Genomic DNA, 21,010 nt, shown 5'->3' on the forward strand with positions numbered 1-21,010 from the left:
CTTTTCCTTCTATAAAAAGCTGTATCAAAAAGAAACTTTTATTTCCATCTTTTTCGTCCTCCCCTTCTTACCCATCAAAGTGCGTGAAATCAACCATCATAACAAGAGAGAAAAAAGAAAAAACACACATAAAACCTATATGAACACCATAAAAAGTCTCTGAAGTTCCAAATTGAATTGGTTATGACATCAAACATAATGTAAACGTGAACGTGAATATGAATGTGTGTGTGAAAGTATGAGTGGGTATGTGTAGTTGGGTATGCTGGTCTTTTCTCTTCTTTCATCATTAACAAGCTTGCCTTTTCTCTTCTTGGAGTAGGCATAACATGTCATTATCTCATTTCAATCCACCTCCGTCATATCCATCTTGTTCGCCTTCTCGGCCTCCGTCGACTCCGCGGCAGGCCTGGGCGATTCGTCGTGATCTGACAGCGTCTGATCATCGACTTCCGACGCGGGGGTCGGTGCCCCCGACGCTGAGTCCGACTCTGACTTCATGGCATTTTCCTCCTGCTTCTGCTTCGAGTCTACAACTTTCTAAGCCTCCTCGACGACAGGCTTCGGAGCGTCGGCATCGGTCATCTCGTCGTCCTTGGCACCTTCTTGGGCGGCCTTCTCGGCAGCCTCCTTGGCCTTGCGGGCCTCCTCCTCAGCCTTCTTGGCGGCCTTCTCGGCCTCGAGCTTCTCCTGGAGAGCTTGCCTCTCAGCCTCAACCTTGTCGAAGTAGCGCTGGACGACGGGGCCGGCGAGGGCGCGGATCTCTTCGATCTTGGCGACGTAGACGGCCTTGGTGGCATCGTCACCCTCATCGTAGAGCCAGTCCTGTTTAATTTGGTTAGTATCAGCTGGTTACTTGCTTAGGGGGGGAAATCATAACATACCTCAACCTCCATGAGCTTAGCACGGATCTTCTCCTTCTCCTCCTCGGAGGCGAGGTCAGCGTACTGGTCGTCGAGCTTGTTGCGAAGGTCGTAGATGTAGGTCTCGAGCTCGTTCTTCTTCTCCTCGGTATCGGCAACGAGCTTGTCCTCCATGATCATGGCCTGCTCCCTCTCAATGGCGGCGTTCTTGGCGGCGGGGTCGAGGGACGGGGTGGCGCTGACGACAGGAAGCTCGCCCTTGCGGACCTGCTTCTTAACCTTGCGGGTCTTGGGCTTGTCGCCTTCCATGACAACCTTTTCGTGGGTTAGCTTTTCCTCGTCCAAATTTTCGTGCGTTCCACCATCGAGAGACTGCGTTGAACCGTCGAAAAGTTTACGGCGCTTCGTAGGACTGTCCGATGACGTCCTGTTTTCACTAATAAGAATATTACTCACATCACCGTTCTCATCCTTGACCTCCTCCTCGACCTCCTGGTCTTCGACGTAGTAGGCGCTCTCAACGTTAAGAATACCGTGAATGTTGATACGAGCCTTGAGCTTGCAAATCATAAAGTCCTCGGGACCCTCGGTGGCATGAACACCCTTGATGGAGAAGCGACCAATGAAGGGAGAGGTCTTGCCGGGGAGCTCCTCGGGGTTAGTGTACCTGGCCTCGAGATCGAAAGGCTGCTTGCGGTAGAAGGTAAGAATCTTAGTGGAGGGGAGGACGTTGCCCTTGTTGAAGACGACGAGGCTGGTGTCCTCATCGGGAATATCGGCATCCTTCTCCCAGGTGAACTCGATGGGGTAGTTGATGATGTCCTGGACCTGAAAGTCGCGGACCTTGAAGACAGGGGAGAGGATGGCGCAGCTGAAAGCGCAGCCACGGGCAATGGCCTCATCCTGGTTCATGGTGAAGGAAAGCTGCTTGCCGAAGAAAGCCTGGATGCGCTCCTTGACGGAGGGGACACGAGAGCCACCACCGACGACCTCGATGATGTCGATATCGTCCTTGGTGAGCTTGGCGTCGGCGAGGGCCTGCTCGAGAGGAACGTGGACCTTGGCGAGGAGGGGCTCAACCATGGCCTCGAACTCCTGGCGGGTGATCATGGCGCGGACATCGATGTCGTTCATGAGGGACTCGATGTTGAGAGGAGCCTGCTGGTTGGCAGAAAGGATCTTCTTGAGCTTCTCGGCAGCGGCGAGGACACGGCAGACGGCCTTGGGGTTGGTGAAGATGTCGATCTTGTATTTGCCAAGGAACTCCTTATGAAGATGGTCGAGCAGAGCCTTGTCGAAGTTGCGGCCACCAAAGTGACGGTCGCAGGCGGTGGCCTTGACGGAAAGCTCGCCCTTCTTGAACTCGACAATGGAGCAGGTGTAGTTGGAGTAGCCGACATCGACAAAGGCGACTCTCCTGGGCTTCTCCTCGGGGCCGGGAAGGTCGAGTTTTGTGATGCCCCAGCCGAGAGCGGCAGCGGTGGTGTCGTTGATGAGGCGGAGGGGACGGAGGCCGGCGATCTCGGCGGCATCCAAGATGCTCCTGCGCTGCTTGTCGGTGAACCAGGCGGGGACGCTCAAGACGAGCTCCTGGACGGCGACCTTGACCTCAGCCTGGGTGGTCTGCTTGATCTTGCTCATGAACATGGCGATGAGCTCTGTGGCGGAAAACTTGCGCTTCTCGCCGAGGTAGGTGACCTCGGCACCGACCTCGCCATTGACGTCGACCAAGGTGGCGGAGATGAACTGCTGCTCAATGGCGACATCGGGGTCGTCGAGAGTGCGGCCGGCGAGGCGCTTGAGGCAGCCGACGGTGTTCTTCAGGTTGGAGATCTCCTGGGTCTTGGCGGGCTCACCGATATACCGGCTCTTGGGGCCAAAGCCAACGAGCGAAGGAGTAGCCCGGTTGGAGACTTCGTTTGTGATCTGTCAGATAAGAGGCTCGTCAGTACTTGGTCGTCATCCACTGCGTGTATGGAGGCGCTATCGCCCCGCGCAAAGCATGCTCCCCTTCCACTTGGAGACAGAGTCTATGCGATGAGCTGGGGACGATGGCCAGAGGAAGGTCGAGCTTGGGAAAGGGTACGTACGACATCGACACCGCGGTTTCTGGCAACAGCAATGACGGTATTAAGAGCGCCAAAATCGACACCTGGCAAGGCCCATGTTAGCGCATGCTCTCTGATCCTGGATCGCGGCCGGCGACAGTTTAGTTGAGAAGGGAGGAAGAATGGTAACATACCGACGACAGACATTGTGGCGGTTGGATATGAAGAACTGTAAAAGCAAAGGCTATGTGTAAATAAAACTGGTCTCTCTCTCTCGGGGTTATCTCGTGTGGTGATAGTGGTAGTGGTAGTGGTGGTGTTTCGAGTAGTATCAAGGTGGTATGGGGGGACACCTCGAGGCTTCAAAATGGGAAGGGAGGGGTAGTCGATAGGATAGGACGCTAGGAAGGCGGTTGTATGTCGAGAAGACGTTTTGGAGATTTGCTCACCACAACAAAGAAGGTCTGTTTGGGGGGGTATATGGAGGTTTGGCGACAATCAAGGGAGACGTCGACAGGCAAAGAATGGGCGGATATGGAGAGGTTTCAACGTTGAAGTCACAGAAGTGGAAAGCAGAACAAGACTGGACGTGAAGTTTATCGCAAAAAGTGGATTCCCTCTCAGCAAGCGGGACAGGTGGAGCCTTGAGTAAGGCCAAGCACAGCAACTTAAACTGGAGACTGGAAAAAAAATCAGCGAAAAATGTTGCCCGACCGGCACTGGAGACGCTGAGACTCAGAGAGCAGGCACGGCGTGGGCGGGCAACAAGTATCCGTTCGGGCTACAGGGACCTTGAGGACCCCCCAACTGGAAGCTTGCCAAATGTGCCCCTCTAACCCCGCCCCCGGGGGGTCGAGTCTGGGCCAAGCCTTCCCCAGAAGCTGGGAGAAGCTTCTCGATTGGATCGCCCTACCTATTGGCGGTGTCATCCCGACCTGATTAACTCGGGCTTGTGTCATGTTTTGAAGAAAGATCCCGTCTCCTTCAACTGCTTGTAGTGTAGTGTAGGACAGGTCTGGACAGGTCTGGTCAGCTCGGTAAGTTAGGTTGTTGTCCTTGGGTGTCGATGACAACTTGAGGAGACAGGAGTCAGCGAGAGAAGCACTTTTCGAACTCCCGTCTTCTTTTCTATCCGTAGCAGGCGCGGATACCTATCGTTACAAGGCACGTCATTCACACCGGACTCAGGGCAAGCAGCGGCCGGGGCAGCTGCAAGGCAAACTGCCAACAGCATGGAGCCCAGGCAGGTGGGGTTAGCTGTGCCAAGTACTGATACATATCTTATCACTCTGTTCACCCCAAGGAGGTGTGCCCATCATCCCACTTTCATCTTCACAGTCTGGGTTTTCACCTCTTGTGCCCCATCTCACCGCCCACAAGACAACAGTCAAACAGTGTGGTTGCCCTTGACCCAGAACTGTCTTGGCTTAGGCGGCACCTCAATCATTGCTGGCAGGCTCGGCAGGAACGATCTTCAAGACCGATATCTTCAACCAATTGTCTTGGTGTTGAGCTTTCGGCGTTTTGCACTTCATGATTTCTGTCAAGCGGCAATTGACTCACAGCAAAGTTCCCAATTCTCACCGCTCACTGTTTGGCAATCTGCTCAAAACCTCATTCATGATAGCCTCACTTTCCAAATTCGCCTCCCACGTCAACCGGCGGGTCCATTCCCGGAGCAGCCCAGGTTTTCCACTCGCCGATTGAACGGTCCCAAAAGGGCATTCATTCACAAGGCCAAGATGTCCCAAGATCAGGCATCTTGACATGTTGACACATAGACTGTCGCTGTGGTACTTTGTACATAACAATTACCCAATTCTAATCCAGGCGCAATTCTTGGGTTTCTTGGCTGCCGTTTTGGAATTTGGGCTCTGGCCGGTTGTATACTACGATCGCATATCAAGATTCATGTCTTGCAAGGCTTATCCCGTCCTCACGAAGTTTCGTGGGAGTTCCAAACAATGCCACACCAGCCAAGTGGCCAACTCGGTTCGTGATGTTTCCAAGGATCGTAAACAGATTCTGAAGGTTGAAAACATACCTCGCCACACTTGCCTTACCCAACTTCCATCATCGGTTTCCGCCACGAAGTTTTAATCCCTACTTGCTCTACTTGCCAAGTACAAGATGGAAGTGAGAGCATGTCGAGCCGCCTCAACTTCGCCGTTCTTTTTCCTGCCAGACGCTTCCTTAATATCCAACCAATTTATTATTGTCCGAATCTGTGTCATACTCACGAAATCCGGATCCATCTAGGCTATTCTCATATTCTAATACATACAAAAACATCCTCGCAATTCATGATACGAACTAACAAGTGTCGCCCGTTGTCCCAGTAACCACCCCACTGTTGACATACCCATGTCCAGACACAGCCTAGAAAAGGGGTGGCACCCAGCCTGCCCAACCTATCCAGCCCCATTACTTCTCTCAACATCTCAAAAGCTCACCTCACCAAAAGCTATCTCTGATGTGACCCCTGCCCCCCTCTCCTTCCATGCCCAGGCGCATCAGAACCACCATCATGTGACACCTCAATCTCACTCTCCACTTGATCCATAGTTGACGTCCTCATCCAACTCGCCCTGCCCAGAGGACTCCTATGATGTTGTTGTTGTTGTTGTTGTTGTTGCTGATGATTCGTTCCATTCGGAGCTGGCGGCATAGGCACAGAGAACGACCCTCCTTGCTGCCCATACCCATACTCCTGATAGGGGGTAAGACTTGGAGAGGCAGCCGGCCACCCCCCAGAAACCGATTCGACGCTATCACTACTTGCCACCATACGATACGGTGACGGCGAGGGAGGGAGTGCCTGCCGTCCGACATACTCTGCCGCCGAGTCGGTATAATCATACCCAGCTCTTCTCAGATCGGACTCGGAAAACTCGTAAACCTGGCCGGGAGGAGGAGCCTGTTGTTGTGGACCAAGGACCCGGGTAGGGTTACCCGCCACCAAGTGTCCAGAGCTAGCCTGCGCAAGCTCGTATTTCCTGCGATCTTCTTCGCCCATGATATTTTCTACCCGACGGGGCGTGTACACCGACATGCTATTCCCACCAGTGGTGTGCGCAGAGAAGGTGCTGTCGAAAGAGTCACGATGTTGGAGCTGGTGTTGCTGATACTGCTGTTGTTGGTATTGTTGGTGCTGCTGCCTTTTGCCAGTGACGGCAGAACCAGCTACGGTAGGTAACACCATAGACGACCCGCCGGCGTGGGCAAACAAGCTGACGGAAGCCACGGAGTCGTCAAAATGTTGATACAACCCGTTGGCAGAACGCTCAGGCGCAGCGAACTTGCCCACTAGCTTGTCGGGCGGCTGGAGGATGCTCTTGGAGCGGCCGAGACCACCGCCGCCGCCAGTGCTAATGCCGGTGGTGAAGCCCTTGTCTTCTAGCATGCCCTTGCGCTCTTGGGCGGCCGGGATAAAAGACTCGGGCACAATGTTGAGATCGTCACCCGTCTTCTCGGCCATTTCAATGGCTTCCTGTGCGGTGGTGGTCGAGTCGGCGGCTGCGGCGTCGGCGCGCGGGCCGCCCCAGGTGCGCTGGCCGGCGGTGAAGATGCCGTAGATCATGTAGTACCAGTTGAAAAAGGGGTTGAGGACGAACATCAGGGGGTAGAGCCAGATCTTGAAGCGGCGCAGTTTGGCGCCAAAGTAGATCATCATGAGCCAGTTGAGACCCAGCGAAATGGCGATGAAGCCGACGGGGAGGTCGTCGATCTTCTTGGTGGTGGTGATGAGGGCGAGCACCATGATGAAGAACAGCAACGCCGTGGTGCGGATGGTGTTTTGCATGAAGCGCACCAGGATCAGGATCGGGTACCGCTTCCACAGCCGCCAGTCCGTCAGCATGCACACTTCGTTCGTAATAAACCCCAGGAACCACCGGCGCCGCTGCTTGATCAGCGACCGCATCGTCTGCACGGCTTCCGTCTTGCAAAAGGCCGACGTGCACATCTGGATCTGGTGTCGCTTCTTCGCGCCGATCATAAACAGGTGCGTCAGCCAGCGGTCCTCGCCCAAGTGCGACTTGGCGTAGTCGAACAGGTCCTCGCAGTTCTCGGCCTTGTCGGCAAAGTAATATTTGGCCATTCTCCTGAAGGCCGAAAACCGAAGCATGGTCAGGGCGCCCGGAAGACAAGTTACGGCGCCGCACCCGGACTCGACGGTGCGCTCAAACAGCTGGCCGTGGATGTACTCCATGTCCTGCAGCAGCGTGATCAAGCTGTGTTTTTGGGTTGTCGACGTGATCACCCCCGTCATGGCCAGCATGTCGCGCCGGTTGCCCGGGCTGAGCTCCATGTCGTAGACAAAGTTCTGCAAGCACACCTTGTCGAGGATGCAGTCCGAGTCAATAAACAAAATAAACAGGTTGTCGTTGCGCTTCAGGTACTCGCGATACACGCGGTCGATGAGCTTGAAGGTCATCTTTTGGCAGTGGCGCTTGCCGCCGTGCGGGAAGCGGGAGACGGTGACGCGCGCGTCCTGGTAGGCGACGTCGATGGATTTGGGGTAGGAGGAGGATTCTAACGTCAGGGGCACGCCTAGCTTCTCGATGGTGTTGAGGTAGAGCTCGTCTTCCTGGTCGCCGTCGAAGGAGAGGAAGACGTGGATGCATGAGGGCGGGTAGTCGCAGTCGACGACCGAGTCGAGGGCGGCCACGAGCACGTCGGGGTCTTCTTTGTAGCAGGGCATGACGATGACGACTTTGGGCGCCGAGACTTCGTCGAGGACTTGTTTGATGCGCTTGGTGCGGCCGAGTTGGTGGGTGACGATTTGGTAGACGCAGAAGAGCCAGGGGATGGTGAGCAGGCCGGCGAAGCTGTAGAAGGCGAACCATTGCAGGAAGCTGACCATGGCTGGTGGCCAGACTTTGACGACTTGGCTGGGAAGCGGGAGGGTGACGATCATGATGGGTAGGAAGATACATCTGGATGACGTCGATAGTTAGTTGGCTGGACATTATGTTGGTTGTAAGGGCTGGTTGTAATGGGTTGAACACATAACATAACATACCTCAGCAACATAAAGGCAATTCCTATGATCACTGACAATACCCTGACTGTCCAGTGTTCAGCCTTTACAAACACTTTCCAGAGACAGTACATGAACGCGGCGATCCATAAGAACCACTCGAGACATGCCGCGAGCATGACCAGTCCCACGATGGCCGTATAGACGATCTGGGAAGAAGAAGTGCAAAAGTTAGCCAGGCGACCCAATTCCCCTCTCCTCTTACTCACCAAAGACAGTGAATGATTCCTTACCTCTTTCACGGGCCATTCGTCCTCCCCAAGGTGATTGATAGTCATATCGTTTGACTTTCCCTCTTTTCCTTTTTCTTTTTTTTTCTCCCACTCTCCAAAACGGTATCCCAAACGATGCAACACTGCAAAGAGCAGCCAAAAGGCAGACGTATATATTCGCCCAGTGTCCAGTGTCCAGTGTCCAGTGTCCAGTGTCCAGTGTCCAGTGTCCAGTGTCCAGTGTCCAGTGTCCAGTGTCCCGTCGCGTATATTCACCAGCCTGGATTTTCCAAAAAACGAAGAAGAATTGGCGATGAACCGCAGAGAAAGCCAGGTGTTTTTAGTTTTCTTTACTCCTCTTCTTTTTTTTTTTTCTAACCGGCACGTTCAAACCGGCACAGAAACTGGAAAAAAAAAAAAAGGCGCCCACTAGGTAGAAATAACGGATACCACGAAAAACAAGCGGTGTCCCTCCTAAAGACCAAAGACGGGGGGAAGGAGAGGGGAGGAGAAGAGAGAGAGAGGGGGAAACGGAAAGGTGCAGCAAACGCGAGACTTTTCTTCTACTATTCTTGTCACAGTCTTTCTATACAGTCATAGTCTCCTCTCAAAGTTTGGTCTACCAGCCTGAGTCTGAGTCGTCACGCAAGGTTTTCGCTTGTCTCGGTGGCGAGTGGACGGGTGAACGGGTGAACGGGCGGACGGGTGGTTGCAGAGCGAGCCGGCGAGACGAGACCAAACAATACAATACGACACGCGCACGCTTTGAACGCAACACGAAGTCTGTGTTGTGTGTACAATGTAGATCCAGCGGCCGGGTAGGAAGGGGGAAGGGACACTCTTTTTTCGTGAAGATCGCAAGGGGATGGCTGTTGTTGTTGGCTGGGAAAGGATTGGACACACTATCCGAGAGCGAGAGAGAAGAAAGCTTCAAGAGAATAAACACATGGGCGTTATATGCTTCGTTATTGTCAAACCATGCTCCCTCAAATGTCCAAATTATACTCGTTCTCCCAGTCCCGAGCGCCTAAACTAAATAACATGCATATCTACACCTCATGTTGTACTCCTCTTGACTCAAGTATGTACAACTTCCGGAGACTTGACTTGGGTTAAGTTAAGCCAGGGCAAGGGTTAGGAATATATGGTAGGTATTGTAATTAGATGTCGTGCATGCCCGGGTCCGGGGGTAAGAGGAAAAGAGAGGGTGAAAAAATAAAATAAAATAAGGAGTTAGCGTTTAGGCATCTGGCTTCGGGAAACAGAGCGACGACTTTGGACTCGCGACATCGTTTGTTTTCCATCTCCCATCTTTTTATTTCTACATCTCTTCATTTCTTCATCACTCCATCTTCCAGCGCGGAACCGAAAGACGGAAGATAAGTAAATTAAAGCTAATGAAGTTCGAACTGAGTTCAAGGGGAAAGAGCAAAAGTGTGGTTCTGACCCAACTAGCAACGTGACCAAGTCCGGTTCGGGCAATTTGGAGATAAATGAAAATAGTTTATGTATGTATGGCTTTTTAACCGGCCGGCCGGCGTCACCACCCACTCGCTTCCTTCTTACCTTCCTTCCCGTGTTTTCCACGTCCCGTCCGTCGATGGCGAAGCTCGAGGGCGACAAACCTCCCTCCCACCTCCCATCTCCCACCTCCTCATAGTGAGATTTGCATCTACGAGGTACGAGAGACCTACCATCTGAACATGGACAGTTTTCTGGGGAGAGATGGTATAATGCACAAGATCGGTGTTCCTTCCACTCTCGTCGCATTCCATTCTTCAATTAACTACGTACCGTCGTACCGATGGCGCCATCACTTTGTCTAATTCAAGTGTATAAGGACTACAGGAATGTCCCTAGTATCTACAAGGAATCCGGGCAGCCATTTCTCTTGTATTTAAAGGGGATCTTGCAGAAGGGGGGGTGGGTGCACAGACCCTCTGGAAGCCGCTGCCTATTAAAATCGCGAGCTGGCTACTAAAAAAGAGGTATTAACATACCTATCTAAGGGACTCGATTCAAACGTTGTTTCAGTTATTTTCTTTACTTCCTTCACCACTTCACTCCACCACTTCACGCCGTCATCATCATCTAGTTCCATAAGCAGCTTCGTTCGCTATGTCTCAAGATCGATCTCATACACACACCTACTATAGATAGGTAGGTAGGTATCTCTAGGTGACCACGGTTAGTTACGACTAGTCTTGTACTGCTAGACTCAGACCTACCTAGGTACCTAGACTTAGACCTAGACCTAGACCTAGACCTAGACTTAGACCTAGGCTTTGAGTCCAGTGATGGATGGATGGATAGAAAGATGGGTGACGGTAACACCATCGGATATCATGTTCGTGTACTACGTCTAGACTACCGTCCAACTTTATACTCATGCTCGTGCTCGTGCTCATAGTCAGTCGTGGTCGTGGTCCAGTCGTCGATACGAGCAAATATGTGTACGGATGTTACCGCTGTGTTGGCTACCTACCTACGCTACTTACTAACTCTGTTTTTCGCTATAAATATTTAATAATAGCCTGTTTGTTTACCCTCTATAGTGTTGCTAGTGATGTGATGTACATATGTAGTAGGTTTCGAAAGGGGATTAACCCGTTACTAGACTTTAAATACCAGTTACCTACCTTGTCTGAACTTACCTCGCCCGCTCGCTACAAGCTACGGACCTACACCATAACAACATCTACATATATGCAAAATAAAAACCTGAGGGCTCACTATGCCCTACTCAAGACCAACGAATGCTTGAAAACTATCTAGTATTTTTATAACTTTTCTCGCTTGATTTTCTTGTTCGCGATCCTCATCAACGTCAAACACCTCCGTTTTTATTTTCATTCTTTTTTGTCTCTCCAACGCAAATCTCTCATCCCCCCAATTTTCCTTTTTGTGAACTTTATTTACCCTTGCCCACTTAGCCCAACTGAAGCAAACCCAAGAATTTTCCTCCCCAAAAAGTCGGTAGCCCTTTTTGTACTTGACTTCCTCACAGGCACCGGCACCGGCACCAAGCGGTTCGGCTTGATAAAACCGACCCCTGTTACCCTTTCTGCCTGCCTATTAATCCCATGCGACGGTCAATACGCACCCCCCAGAAAGCTGAGTGGAAGCATAAATAACGCGGATCCAGTCTGGAAAAACAAAAAAAAGAAGGAGTTCCATCGCTAAAATAGCCGGTATGGTACCGCACGCTCGCTTGAAAGGGTTGGTTGGTTGGTCGTCTGCGTCACCCCTTCCTTCTTTTCCCATCACCCCTTCCTTTCTCCCTTCCTTCCTTCGCCACTTCCACCCACTTTTCTTTTCAACACTTACTCACCCAACCCATGTGCTAACCCGCCATCGACAGCCATTGCTCAGCGCCTTACCATCGAGTAAACGATGTAGTAGCTTGTATACTCATTCGGGGTTCGGCCGGCAGGCATGGTGCTGTTGGCTTAGGCCTGTGCTGTACTGTTCTGTGCTTGTTGCTCTCTCTCCAAAGGAATGAGACGTGAAGTCCAGCGAGTGAGTTGCTGATCCTGATTTGTGAACTGCTTTTGGGAAAAAAGCTACACGCGGTCTTGTTTGCTTGCTGTGTTGCTGTGTGAACTTGTTGCTTGCTTGCAAGAGAAACCGTCGAACTGTGGTGAACGCGATGCGCTCTTTTGTCTCCACGGTGGTGTAGTTTTGAAGAATAATACGTATTCTCGCTCAAAGATCATGATCAAGTCCTGTTATGTATTTCGCATTAGCATTTCATGTTGCTTGAGTCGTGACCACGAACGACAAATGACTTACCAATCAACATCACTAAGCTGCAACTTTCTCACTCTTTGTCCACCCCGCTCCTTGTTCAACCTAAGATCGGAGCGGTTATGGTGATGGGCGTTGAGTTTCTCGTTACCCTCATAATCATCGTTCTCCCGGAGATCATAGTTCAGGACAAGGTTCTTGATGCGCTGCTGCTCTTCCTTCTCTGCCTGTTGCTTCTTCTTCATAGCAATAGCAAAGTGCGAGTCCGAAGGCAGTTCAACGGTGCGAGTCTGTATGTGTTGTCAGTGTACTGGACTCTTCTGTGTGGGACTGATGGGTGGTCACGTACCTGCTGGCGATTACCCTTCTTCGTGAGAAGCGAAAAAGCCATCTTCTCCCCGGAGGGAGGAGCCTCCGAGGGTCCGGCCTCGTTGGCAGTAGAGGACTCGCCAACAGCCGTAGACTCACGAGGCTTGAGCTTGATGGGAAGCGGCAGGTCAAACTGCTGCTTGCGCTCGAATTTGCGGGAATCCAGGCTCTCGGCCATCATCTTGGCAAACTCGCGCTCAAACTCGGCCTCCTCCTCCGGATCAACCTCCTCTTGCTGTCTGGTAACGACAATTTCCTCCTCTTCAGATTCACTGTTGTACCTCGAAGTGTTATCCTGCTGCTCATTGTCCTCAGCCTCGCCACCACCATCGTCGTCCGACTCGTCGTCCTCATCCTCATCTGGGACCATGCCGTCTTCGTCGTCGGACACGTCACTATCGTTGTCCTCCGGCTCGACGACCCTCTCGACTCCAGATGTCTTTTGATCCTGGACCATGGCCAGCTGGAACACCTTGGACGCCTCCTCCAGGTTGGATGCAAGCTTCCACTGCGGCCGCGTGAGGGCGAAGATGTCCTGGACGAGGAACTCGACGTCCATGGGCAGCGGATTCTTCGTATAGATGTAGTACTGGAAGAAGGAGAGGAAGAAATCGAGCTTCTTTCCAGCAGCACCCTTGTTGAAGAACATACCGCAGGTCTCAAGGATGGTGGAGATGAGGCGAATGCGGAAGAAGTCATCGGGCAAATCGAAGGGGTTGACGCGGCCTGGAACGGGCGGGCCGCCGTGACCAAACGTCATGATCTTGTACATGGTGTCGAAGATGACTGGGTGCTCCAGCATTCTGTAGTTGTAGAGCTCTCCAAGGTACTTAACCTCAGCGATGCGGCGCTGGTTGAACTTGAAGTCATTCGACTCCAGGCCGAGGCAGATAGACTCGGTCACTTGGTCGATGACTCCGACAACGAACTCGCCATGATACTTGTAGAGGGCGCTCAATAGGATGGCCAAGAGATGGATGTTACCATACTTGACTTTTCCGGGCTTGGAGAAGACCTTGTGCAGAATCGCGACGACCTCCTTCTCTTCCCAGTGCAGCCTGCGGATATGCCTCAAGATCTTGCTGTAGTTCCTCTTGGTGAGATCGCCATAAATCAACTTGCGGATGAAGAGCTCCATAGGCGTTCTCTCCTTCACCTCAATGGCAGGGCGCTGCGGCGGATCAACATAGTAGACAGCGTTCTCAATGAGCATCCTCTCGGCCTGTCCAATATGCTGGACCGACTTCTTGCGCTGCAGCGTCTCCAAGAAGGAAGCCATACGCGGAGAAGTCTCCGGGTTACGAAGCAGGTACCGGCCGCAGTTCTCAAGCAGGTTGCAAATGATCTCAATGTTCATCCGCGAAAAGTCATCCAAACTGACCTTGAGACAGTGGAAGACAACGTGCTCCGGAACAATGCCAAATTTGGTCAGCTCAGCCAGGTAGCGAATGTTGCTCAGCCTGACCTGCCCAAGAAACTCCTTTTCCTTGCGCCGCTGGAGACTACGGAACTCATTGTCAAGGTAGTCAACAAGGCCCTTGGGGATATCGGGCATGTATTGACCAAGTGTGGCAACAAGCCTAGCCCAGTTCGGGAGGAGATCGGTACGTCCCTTGGGCACATCGGTCAAGGCCTTGATGAGCCGGTTGCGAGACGCCTTTGAATTGAGGAAGCAGAAGTCGATAGCCATCTGGTCAATGGCGTCTTTGCTGATGAGCTCAGGAAGGCGCACAAGCAGGGCGTCAACCTGAGCGCCAATTGTCTTGTTCGCAATAGCAATAGACTGGTCATCGGCGGCAGCAGCCTCGGCCGCCTTGGCAGCTTCCGCGGCTTCAACAGGGTCAATCTTCCTGCCCACCTGTTCATCATCTGCTTTCTTCTTCTTAACTTCTTCAAGCAGAATGCCAGGAACCTTGCCCTTCAGATCAACCAAGTTTTCATAGAAGCGACGCTCTTCTTCGTCCTCCCATATTCCGGGCCCCTCACCCTGTCCACGGAGGTATTCACCGGCCTTGACCAGGCCGATCGTGCCATTTGCGGAGTTGCCCTCATCAGTATCCTTCAACTCAGGCATCTCCGCGCCAATGATATCAGCAATAACCTGCGCATTGGCCACGAGACGTTCTTGAGCCTTGACCTGCTTCTCAAAGTTTGACTGGCGATCCTCAAAGACCTCTCCCGACTTGACATACGCCTCCGCATTCTTGCGCGACTGGTTGTAGATAGCCTTTTGGTCCCGAACAAGGTGGCCCTTGACGTCCTCAAAGTAGCGCTTGAGGATATTCTTGAAGCGCTCCTGCAACTCAGGAGGGGCAAAGGGACCGTCCTGATCCGTGCCCGCACCTTCCTCCTTGTCTTCGGATCCGTCGCCTTCGGTCTCCTCGGCGCCCTTGGTAGCGCCATCCTCCTCCACGGTTTTACGACCATCTTGGCCCGCAGCCTTGATACCCAAGATATCCCAACTGAAAGCCTTGACGAAAATGACGAGCAAGGGGAGATTGGCATGGTCTCGATCGTGATTCAAGAGATCCTTCAGAACTTCGAGCGGAAAGGGCTCAGCACCGCCTCCCTTGCCGGACGAAGAGCGCGGCTTCGGCTCGGCTCTGGCTCCCGTGGTCGGTCTCGTAGCGTCGTCGGGGCGAGCAATATCGTCCAGGGTCCGCAGAACATCGACAAGCCAGAGCTCGGTCACGATGCGGAGGAGAACGCGCTGTCGAACCAAGCGGTCTTTTTCTTCCTTCTCTCTCGCCTCGGGGGTAAGGGTCTTGAGGAAACTCTTATCGGGAGTGGCCATGCCCTTGCCCAGAAGCCAGCCCAAGTGTTCGGTAAAGTCGGCGGGTCCGAATCGCTGGTGCAGGGCGCTGACGATCTCGACGCCGGCCTCGATGTCTCCCGGAGACTTGAGCTTGCAGAGGCCCTCGTAGCATGCTGAGATGATTTCGGAAAGGTATTTGGAGAGGCTGACGGTGCGGATCTCCTGGAGGAAGGTGCTCTGGGTGGCGGCGGAGATGGTGGTTCGGAGACGCTTGATAAAAGCAGTGTTTTTCTTTAGGGTAGAGTCGAGGGACTTGCTGACGGGAAAGAGATCTGTTGAAAGTGAAGAGCGTGAGCAAATGGGCCGACTGGATATCGGGCGCAGCAGAATCTCGTAAATCGTACCTTTCTCGCCATTCCAAGCCCTCGAGTTCAGCGCCCGCAGCTCACCTACGAATCGTTAGCCCAACAAAAGCCAAAGAGCCAAGTTACAGCCCAAAGTGAACGGAAAAGCGGGAGGAGAGGGGGCGGAGGGGAGGGAAGGGCTGCAAACTCACGCCGTCTTTGGCGATCCATACTGGGCGATGAGAATCAATGGTATGAACACAGAGCAGTGGCATGCACTGGTGGGTATGCTAAGGGTTGAGAAATCGGTAGCGGCAATCCCCATCAGCAATGGTAGACATCGGTGACGTGATACGGCAGGGGAGCAACGGAGCAGGCCACTGAAGGCTCTCGGACTCGGACGAGCTCAACGACGGATGACCGAGAGACGGCGGCGGTGGTGGTGGGATTGGTGCTTGTTTCGGCGGCCAGAGTTGCGGCTTTTCTTCCGTCAAGGTGTCTGGTCTGTAGTATCATTCGAAGCCCCGGGGACGGCGTCACGGACGGTGGAAGGGAGAACGCGGTTCGGTTGTCGATCAAAGGTAATGAATGGATGCCCGGGAGGTGCCTCTCTGTCCATGGGCCAAGCGGGTTCTTCAGCACGCTTAAGTTCGTTGAGTTCCTTGGTTCCAGGTTCCATTGTCTGTGGGGGGTTCCATGGGGGGGGGGGGGAAAAGGCGTTAGGTTGCGGCTCGCTTCACGGGCATCAGGTCCCCCAGGGCAGTGCTAACTTGACCACCCTACAGGCCGATATCTGAGTCAATTCACCAGTGATGATTCCCGCCGCATCAGGAGGACGCCCTCGCCATTCATTGGGCGCCTTAACGCGCTTTAGCGCCTGCGCCCCGCGACCACAGCGGGTGCCTTAACAGCAGCACCCCACAGTGCAGGCCATCCCCAATTCCCCGACTGGAGCCGCCATTACACTACAGCAATTCAATGACATAGCCAGGGCAGACAGCCACGGCCGGGGAATTGGAAGGATGGAAGATCTACACCTCTACCATCAGTAGGCTTTGCCTGGCAGGGCAGAGCAAGACAGGGCAGGGCAGCTTGTTGTTTGTCTTGTTTACCGAACGGTTGATCTTATCGTTGACCCCTTTTGTAATCTGATCGAGAAGTTCGTTGGCTTCCCTTGAGCTCGCTTCCATCTGTGCCCCTGAGTACAGTGAGTGGATGGACAAAAACCACAGCTTCACACAAACAGACCACTGATATACCTAGCCTTGACCAAGACGTAAAAACTGTTCGTATTGCAACGCCAAACTACCTCATTCCGCTGGGTATCTAAGGATTCTCTTTTGTTTTGTTTTGTTTTGTTTTTCCTTCAGTCTGTCACCAACTCTTTCTTCACATCTCATCCCACCACCCAGGACCTTTACCAAGACGTGATCTTTCATCCACCAAATGACTTCAAGCTTCGCACCCACTCCTTCTCTTACTCTCTTCCATATCAGCCCGCCCACGAATTCTCGCTCTGTCAAACCCACATGACAATCATAGAACAACTAGGAGCGGAAGCAATGTTTAATCATGTCATGTCAGGACAGACAAATCCGAGAGATAAGACTTCCGCTTCAAAAGCCAAAACGCTAGGTGGTATTTGATATACGATAGACATAAAACAGAAAGGACACAAGACAGATAGATACGAACCAAGAAACGCAAGGATATAATAATACTAAAACAGAAACAACAACAACAAAAAAAGGTCGGAACAAACTTTCGTGCGTGCAAAAACTCAAAGTGGTATCTTTGTAGAGGTATCTTTCCCGTGTGCGCGGCCGTCATCCTGTCACATAACCATCATCCCACATGATGGCCATTTTGGTCTTCTCTCATCTGACGTGAAATAAAGAGGCAAAGAGATTACTGTTTGCAAATCCCGTGTTCCCCATCAATTTGCGGAGGCCCGGGTTCCCGCAAAGGCGAGACGGTCTCATGATTTTACCCACCCCGGTAAAAACAGCGCGCCATCATCTCGTTTCGCAAAAAAAGGCCAAACGAAGCCAGTGAAACCCCCCCATCATTCATTGCCCCTGAGAGCCAGGATCGGAAAAGAAATGCAACAAGAGACTAGAGGAAAAAGGACAAAGAACGCAGCCGACCAAATGCAGAAGAGCAACTACCGGGGTATTGTACGCCGTTGGGTATATCCAGCCGTAGGGGTATTTCTTTCTTTTTTGTTTTCCTCGCAAGTGACGAAACGATCCATAAGTCTAAAATCTCGATAGCGGAATGAACTTAACGAAATGGCCCAGAAAGAGGGCCGGGGTATCCTGAATTCGTAGAATGAGACGTAGAAGGGCGCCCGCTGTCACCAGAATGGCGGGTGCCGTGGCGTGGAGTAGAATCTCCACCCATGGGAATGGCCAGCTTGTGAATAAGGCCGTTGGGTTCGAATACACGCGAAGTGCCCCAAGGGTTGTTGTCGTCATCCGGGAGGTTAACACCGCTATCGTTCCACGGGTTACGATCAGCGTTGAAGCTCCGGGATGATTCAATCGAAATCAACGAAGTCTTGGAGACATTGGCGGAACCCTTGAAGAACGAATTGGTTGCAGAGTGAGAGCTGTTCTTTCTGCGGTCCAAGAAGGAAAGAGACATGCTTCCGGGCTTGCGGAGGCGGTCGAAAATGTTGCTGCGCTCACGGACAAGGTCTTCGCCAAACGTAGGCGTCGCAGGCGCATCCGTAGCAACAGGGGCAGCCACATGCTGAAGAATCTTAGAGTCGAAATACTGAAGCGCCTCTTCAAACGTGTCAGATCGGGGACGGGGAATGGCACCCTTGATGACGACTGGCTCAATTCCAGCCGTAGCAAACTGGCTATGGAGGAAATCCATAGCGTCGCGCAGGCCACCGGCATTGTTGCGGGTAAAGGCCCACAGCAAAGTGACCGTGGGGGCGGCATCAGCTGCGCGGTCCTCGGTGTTCTCGTGCACAGAGACTTGGACCTCATGCTGAGACTTCAGCTTGGGAACAATATTCTGGAGGAATTCGGGGGACTCGAGGAACTTGACCAAAGGCTCAGAGTGCTCCAAAACCACCTCGTGCTTGTCCGGAACCATGCCCTATAGCAGTACCGTTAGTTATGATTCGATTGTTTCCAGGATGATCGGCGGCTCTAAACTTACCAAGAACTCGTCAGCGCACATGGGGACCTGCCACTGAGGTCCCTGAACAGTCACCTCATCACTAGCCTGTTCGGTGCTGGGGAAGCTGATCTTGCAGTTGTACTTCTTTTCCAGCACTTCGATTTCGGGCAGACGGGCCAAGAGTTGACGGTGGTATAGACGATCGACGTTGACGGTTTGCGTGGTGATCTCAGAGTCCTATTTGGGAGTCAATTACTGAATTGGTATACCTCAAAGAGGGTAACCACATACCTCACGATCAACCATCTCCAGAATCTCGGTCTTTACGAGCTCGAGATTCTGGGCGTTGCGGGCCGGAGTCCGGCAAATGACGTTGTCAACACGGCTGTCATCATCATCACGGCCCATTCCTCCTGATTAAACGTTAGCATACAATCCTCATTTATCATTTTATACGGTGGTGAAGTAGACTTACCCCGATCCATGGCATTTGAGAACTTGACAAACACGGAGTGCTTCTTCATGATGCGCTGGATATGCTGGCCACCGATACCAATGATACGCTTATGGTACTGGTCCGGGACGTGGAAAGAAATGGACGCGGGCATCTCTTGCTCGACCAAAGTCAAACCCTCCTTCATCGAGGTGTAGTTGTGTGCCAAGACGTCAATGTTGAAGTTGTACTCGCCAAAGTTGTCGAAAACGATTTGAACATTGCAGTGGCTCATGATCTTGTTGATCTTGCCGTTCTTCTTGCCGCTCACAAATTCCTTGTGCTCATTGGCGAGTTCAATCTTGACACGAATCTGGTGCTGGACTGTGGTCACGAACTTGATGTCCGACAGGACCTGGAGAGCCTCCTTGACGGCCTCATCAGAGCCGGTAAGCGTAAAGGCGATCTTGTCGAAGGCGATATCGGCATCGGAGTTGGCGCAAACATCGCTGAGCAAGGCTCGAATCTCCTGAGCGCTGGGAAGCAGGCGAGGATCCGGCTGGTTGATCCACCAGGATGCATGGTAAAATTGGCCAGCCTAAAAACAGGGGTTAGCTTTGAAGCTAGTCCAGAAATACACATGAAGGGAGCAAAAGCTTACCAATGACATGAGCTCGCGGATGGCACGCTCGACATGGAGGTTCTCGGGACCCTGGAAACGAATCGTGCCTTGTCTGGAGGCAAGCGGAGGGAGCATGATGAAGACACTGTTGGTCTCCATAATCTTGCGCACCTTGTCCATCCGACCCAGCAAAATGCTGTCAATCTTGGGCATGGCGATGGTAACATCCTTGACAAAGAGTCTGATAGTCGTCAGGATCTGATGGATCCGCGTCTTGGCTTGCGAAATGGCCTCGGGGGTCTCGCCAGTGATGAAGACCTCGTCGGGGTTACGGCGTAAGGCACCAGGGGGGCAGTAGCCATAGGCGTGGGAGAAGCACGGAGGGAAGTAGATAGCCGTGTTGGTGGCAGACTCGATGTGTTTGATGTTCTTCCGGTTTCGGCCACACAGAAGCGGTTGCACGCTCAGGTCGATCTGGACAGCATCAACGATTCTCCCAAGCTGTTATGTTGTTAGCAAGCATTCGATATCACGGGACAATCATTCTTTTTAGAAGTGCCTACAAGTTGGTCGATCTTAATAAGCACACGGGACTTGGCGTGCTCAGCAGAAATGTGGTCACCGTAGATAGCGACCCTCCAACGCTGGTCTCTGCGCATGGACAAGCCTCCATTCAGTCCGTCCTCAAGGGGAGTGAGCTTGGGGCCCAGAAGAAAGATATCAACACCACAGAACTTGGAGACCTCGTCCAGGAAGGCAGTTACGGACGGTTTCAGGCGGCCCTCTGTGAGATCGGCGACCAAGTGGCCGTCAACATCAACATGGGTGCAGCGCTATTGGACAAAATTAACTTAGCATAATGGGTCACAAAGAAACAGATGGGACACGTGGATAACCCACCATCAGAGAGGGTGTCTCGTTCAAGATGGTTTCCCGAGTCTTGTAAACACAATCGGCAGTGCCTGACAGAGTCACGGTGACAATCTGGTTGCGGCCATTCTTGGGGGTGGTCGCGTTGACGTGGGCCTCGATGGGCATGGGGTTGTTGGTGAGGTCCTCGCAACGGCGGCGGAGGTTCTCGACATTCTGGGTGTGCACGGGGAGCTGCCACACGGGAACGTCATCGGGGGCATCCTCGGGATGTGTCCATCTCAAAACGGCATCCGTGGTCGAGTGGAGGATGTCCTCGGTGTCGGGGCCAGCGAGATCGGAGGCGAAGTGGACGTTGAACGTGTAGTGAATCATGGCATCGGGAGGCTGGGGATTCGAGATTGGTGGAGGACCCTGGGGAGCGATCTTGGGCTGGTGCATTATTTGCGGCATGCCCATTGACGACCGCGACATGCCAAAGTTGGGGCTCATCCTCTCGGGCCAGTGACGCATGTTTGCTAGTTTATTCATCGTGGTCGAGCGACTGAAGGCGCACGGCTGGGAAGCAGGC

General features: G+C 52.7%; 5 protein-coding genes across 5 annotated transcripts; all 5 read right to left on the reverse strand.

The window, feature by feature from the left end:
• Window positions 1-540: 540 nt before the first annotated feature.
• NEUTE1DRAFT_100057 (uncharacterized protein) lies at window positions 541-3,118 on the reverse strand (the record flags this gene model as incomplete). Its single annotated transcript, XM_009851803.1, has 5 exons — window positions 541-825; window positions 885-1,235; window positions 1,320-2,789; window positions 2,954-3,015; window positions 3,106-3,118. 5 exons carry the CDS (start codon window positions 3,116-3,118, stop codon window positions 541-543), a joined length of 2,181 nt encoding a protein of 726 aa, XP_009850105.1.
• Window positions 3,119-5,375: 2,257 nt separating this feature from the next.
• Window positions 5,376-7,829, reverse strand: NEUTE1DRAFT_121615 (chitin synthase D; the record flags this gene model as incomplete). The annotated part of the gene is made up of 2 exons (XM_009851804.1): window positions 5,376-5,685; window positions 5,746-7,829. 2 exons carry the CDS (start codon window positions 7,827-7,829, stop codon window positions 5,376-5,378), a joined length of 2,394 nt encoding a protein of 797 aa, XP_009850106.1.
• Window positions 7,830-9,506: 1,677 nt separating this feature from the next.
• On the reverse strand, window positions 9,507-11,601 carry NEUTE1DRAFT_109371 (uncharacterized protein; the record flags this gene model as incomplete). The annotated part of the gene is made up of 9 exons (XM_009851805.1): window positions 9,507-9,558; window positions 9,731-9,861; window positions 9,959-9,986; window positions 10,165-10,255; window positions 10,312-10,314; window positions 10,663-10,677; window positions 10,819-10,837; window positions 11,084-11,236; window positions 11,545-11,601. 9 exons carry the CDS (start codon window positions 11,599-11,601, stop codon window positions 9,507-9,509), a joined length of 549 nt encoding a protein of 182 aa, XP_009850107.1.
• A 281-nt stretch (window positions 11,602-11,882) lies between these two features.
• On the reverse strand, window positions 11,883-15,610 carry NEUTE1DRAFT_129153 (uncharacterized protein; the record flags this gene model as incomplete). The annotated part of the gene is made up of 5 exons (XM_009851806.1): window positions 11,883-11,889; window positions 11,957-12,201; window positions 12,261-15,367; window positions 15,440-15,484; window positions 15,592-15,610. 5 exons carry the CDS (start codon window positions 15,608-15,610, stop codon window positions 11,883-11,885), a joined length of 3,423 nt encoding a protein of 1,140 aa, XP_009850108.1.
• Window positions 15,611-17,662: 2,052 nt separating this feature from the next.
• Window positions 17,663-20,952, reverse strand: NEUTE1DRAFT_80428 (uncharacterized protein; the record flags this gene model as incomplete). Its single annotated transcript, XM_009851807.1, has 7 exons — window positions 17,663-18,490; window positions 18,554-18,751; window positions 18,806-18,927; window positions 18,990-19,545; window positions 19,609-20,070; window positions 20,133-20,402; window positions 20,470-20,952. The coding sequence occupies 7 exons, from the start codon at window positions 20,950-20,952 to the stop codon at window positions 17,663-17,665; spliced, it is 2,919 nt and encodes a 972-aa protein (XP_009850109.1).
• Between the last annotated feature and the right edge of the window lie 58 nt (window positions 20,953-21,010).

Source organism: Neurospora tetrasperma, assembly GCF_000213175.1.
Source record: "Neurospora tetrasperma FGSC 2508 unplaced genomic scaffold NEUTE1scaffold_2, whole genome shotgun sequence".
In the NCBI taxonomy this organism is placed as follows: Eukaryota; Fungi; Ascomycota; class Sordariomycetes; order Sordariales; family Sordariaceae; genus Neurospora; species Neurospora tetrasperma.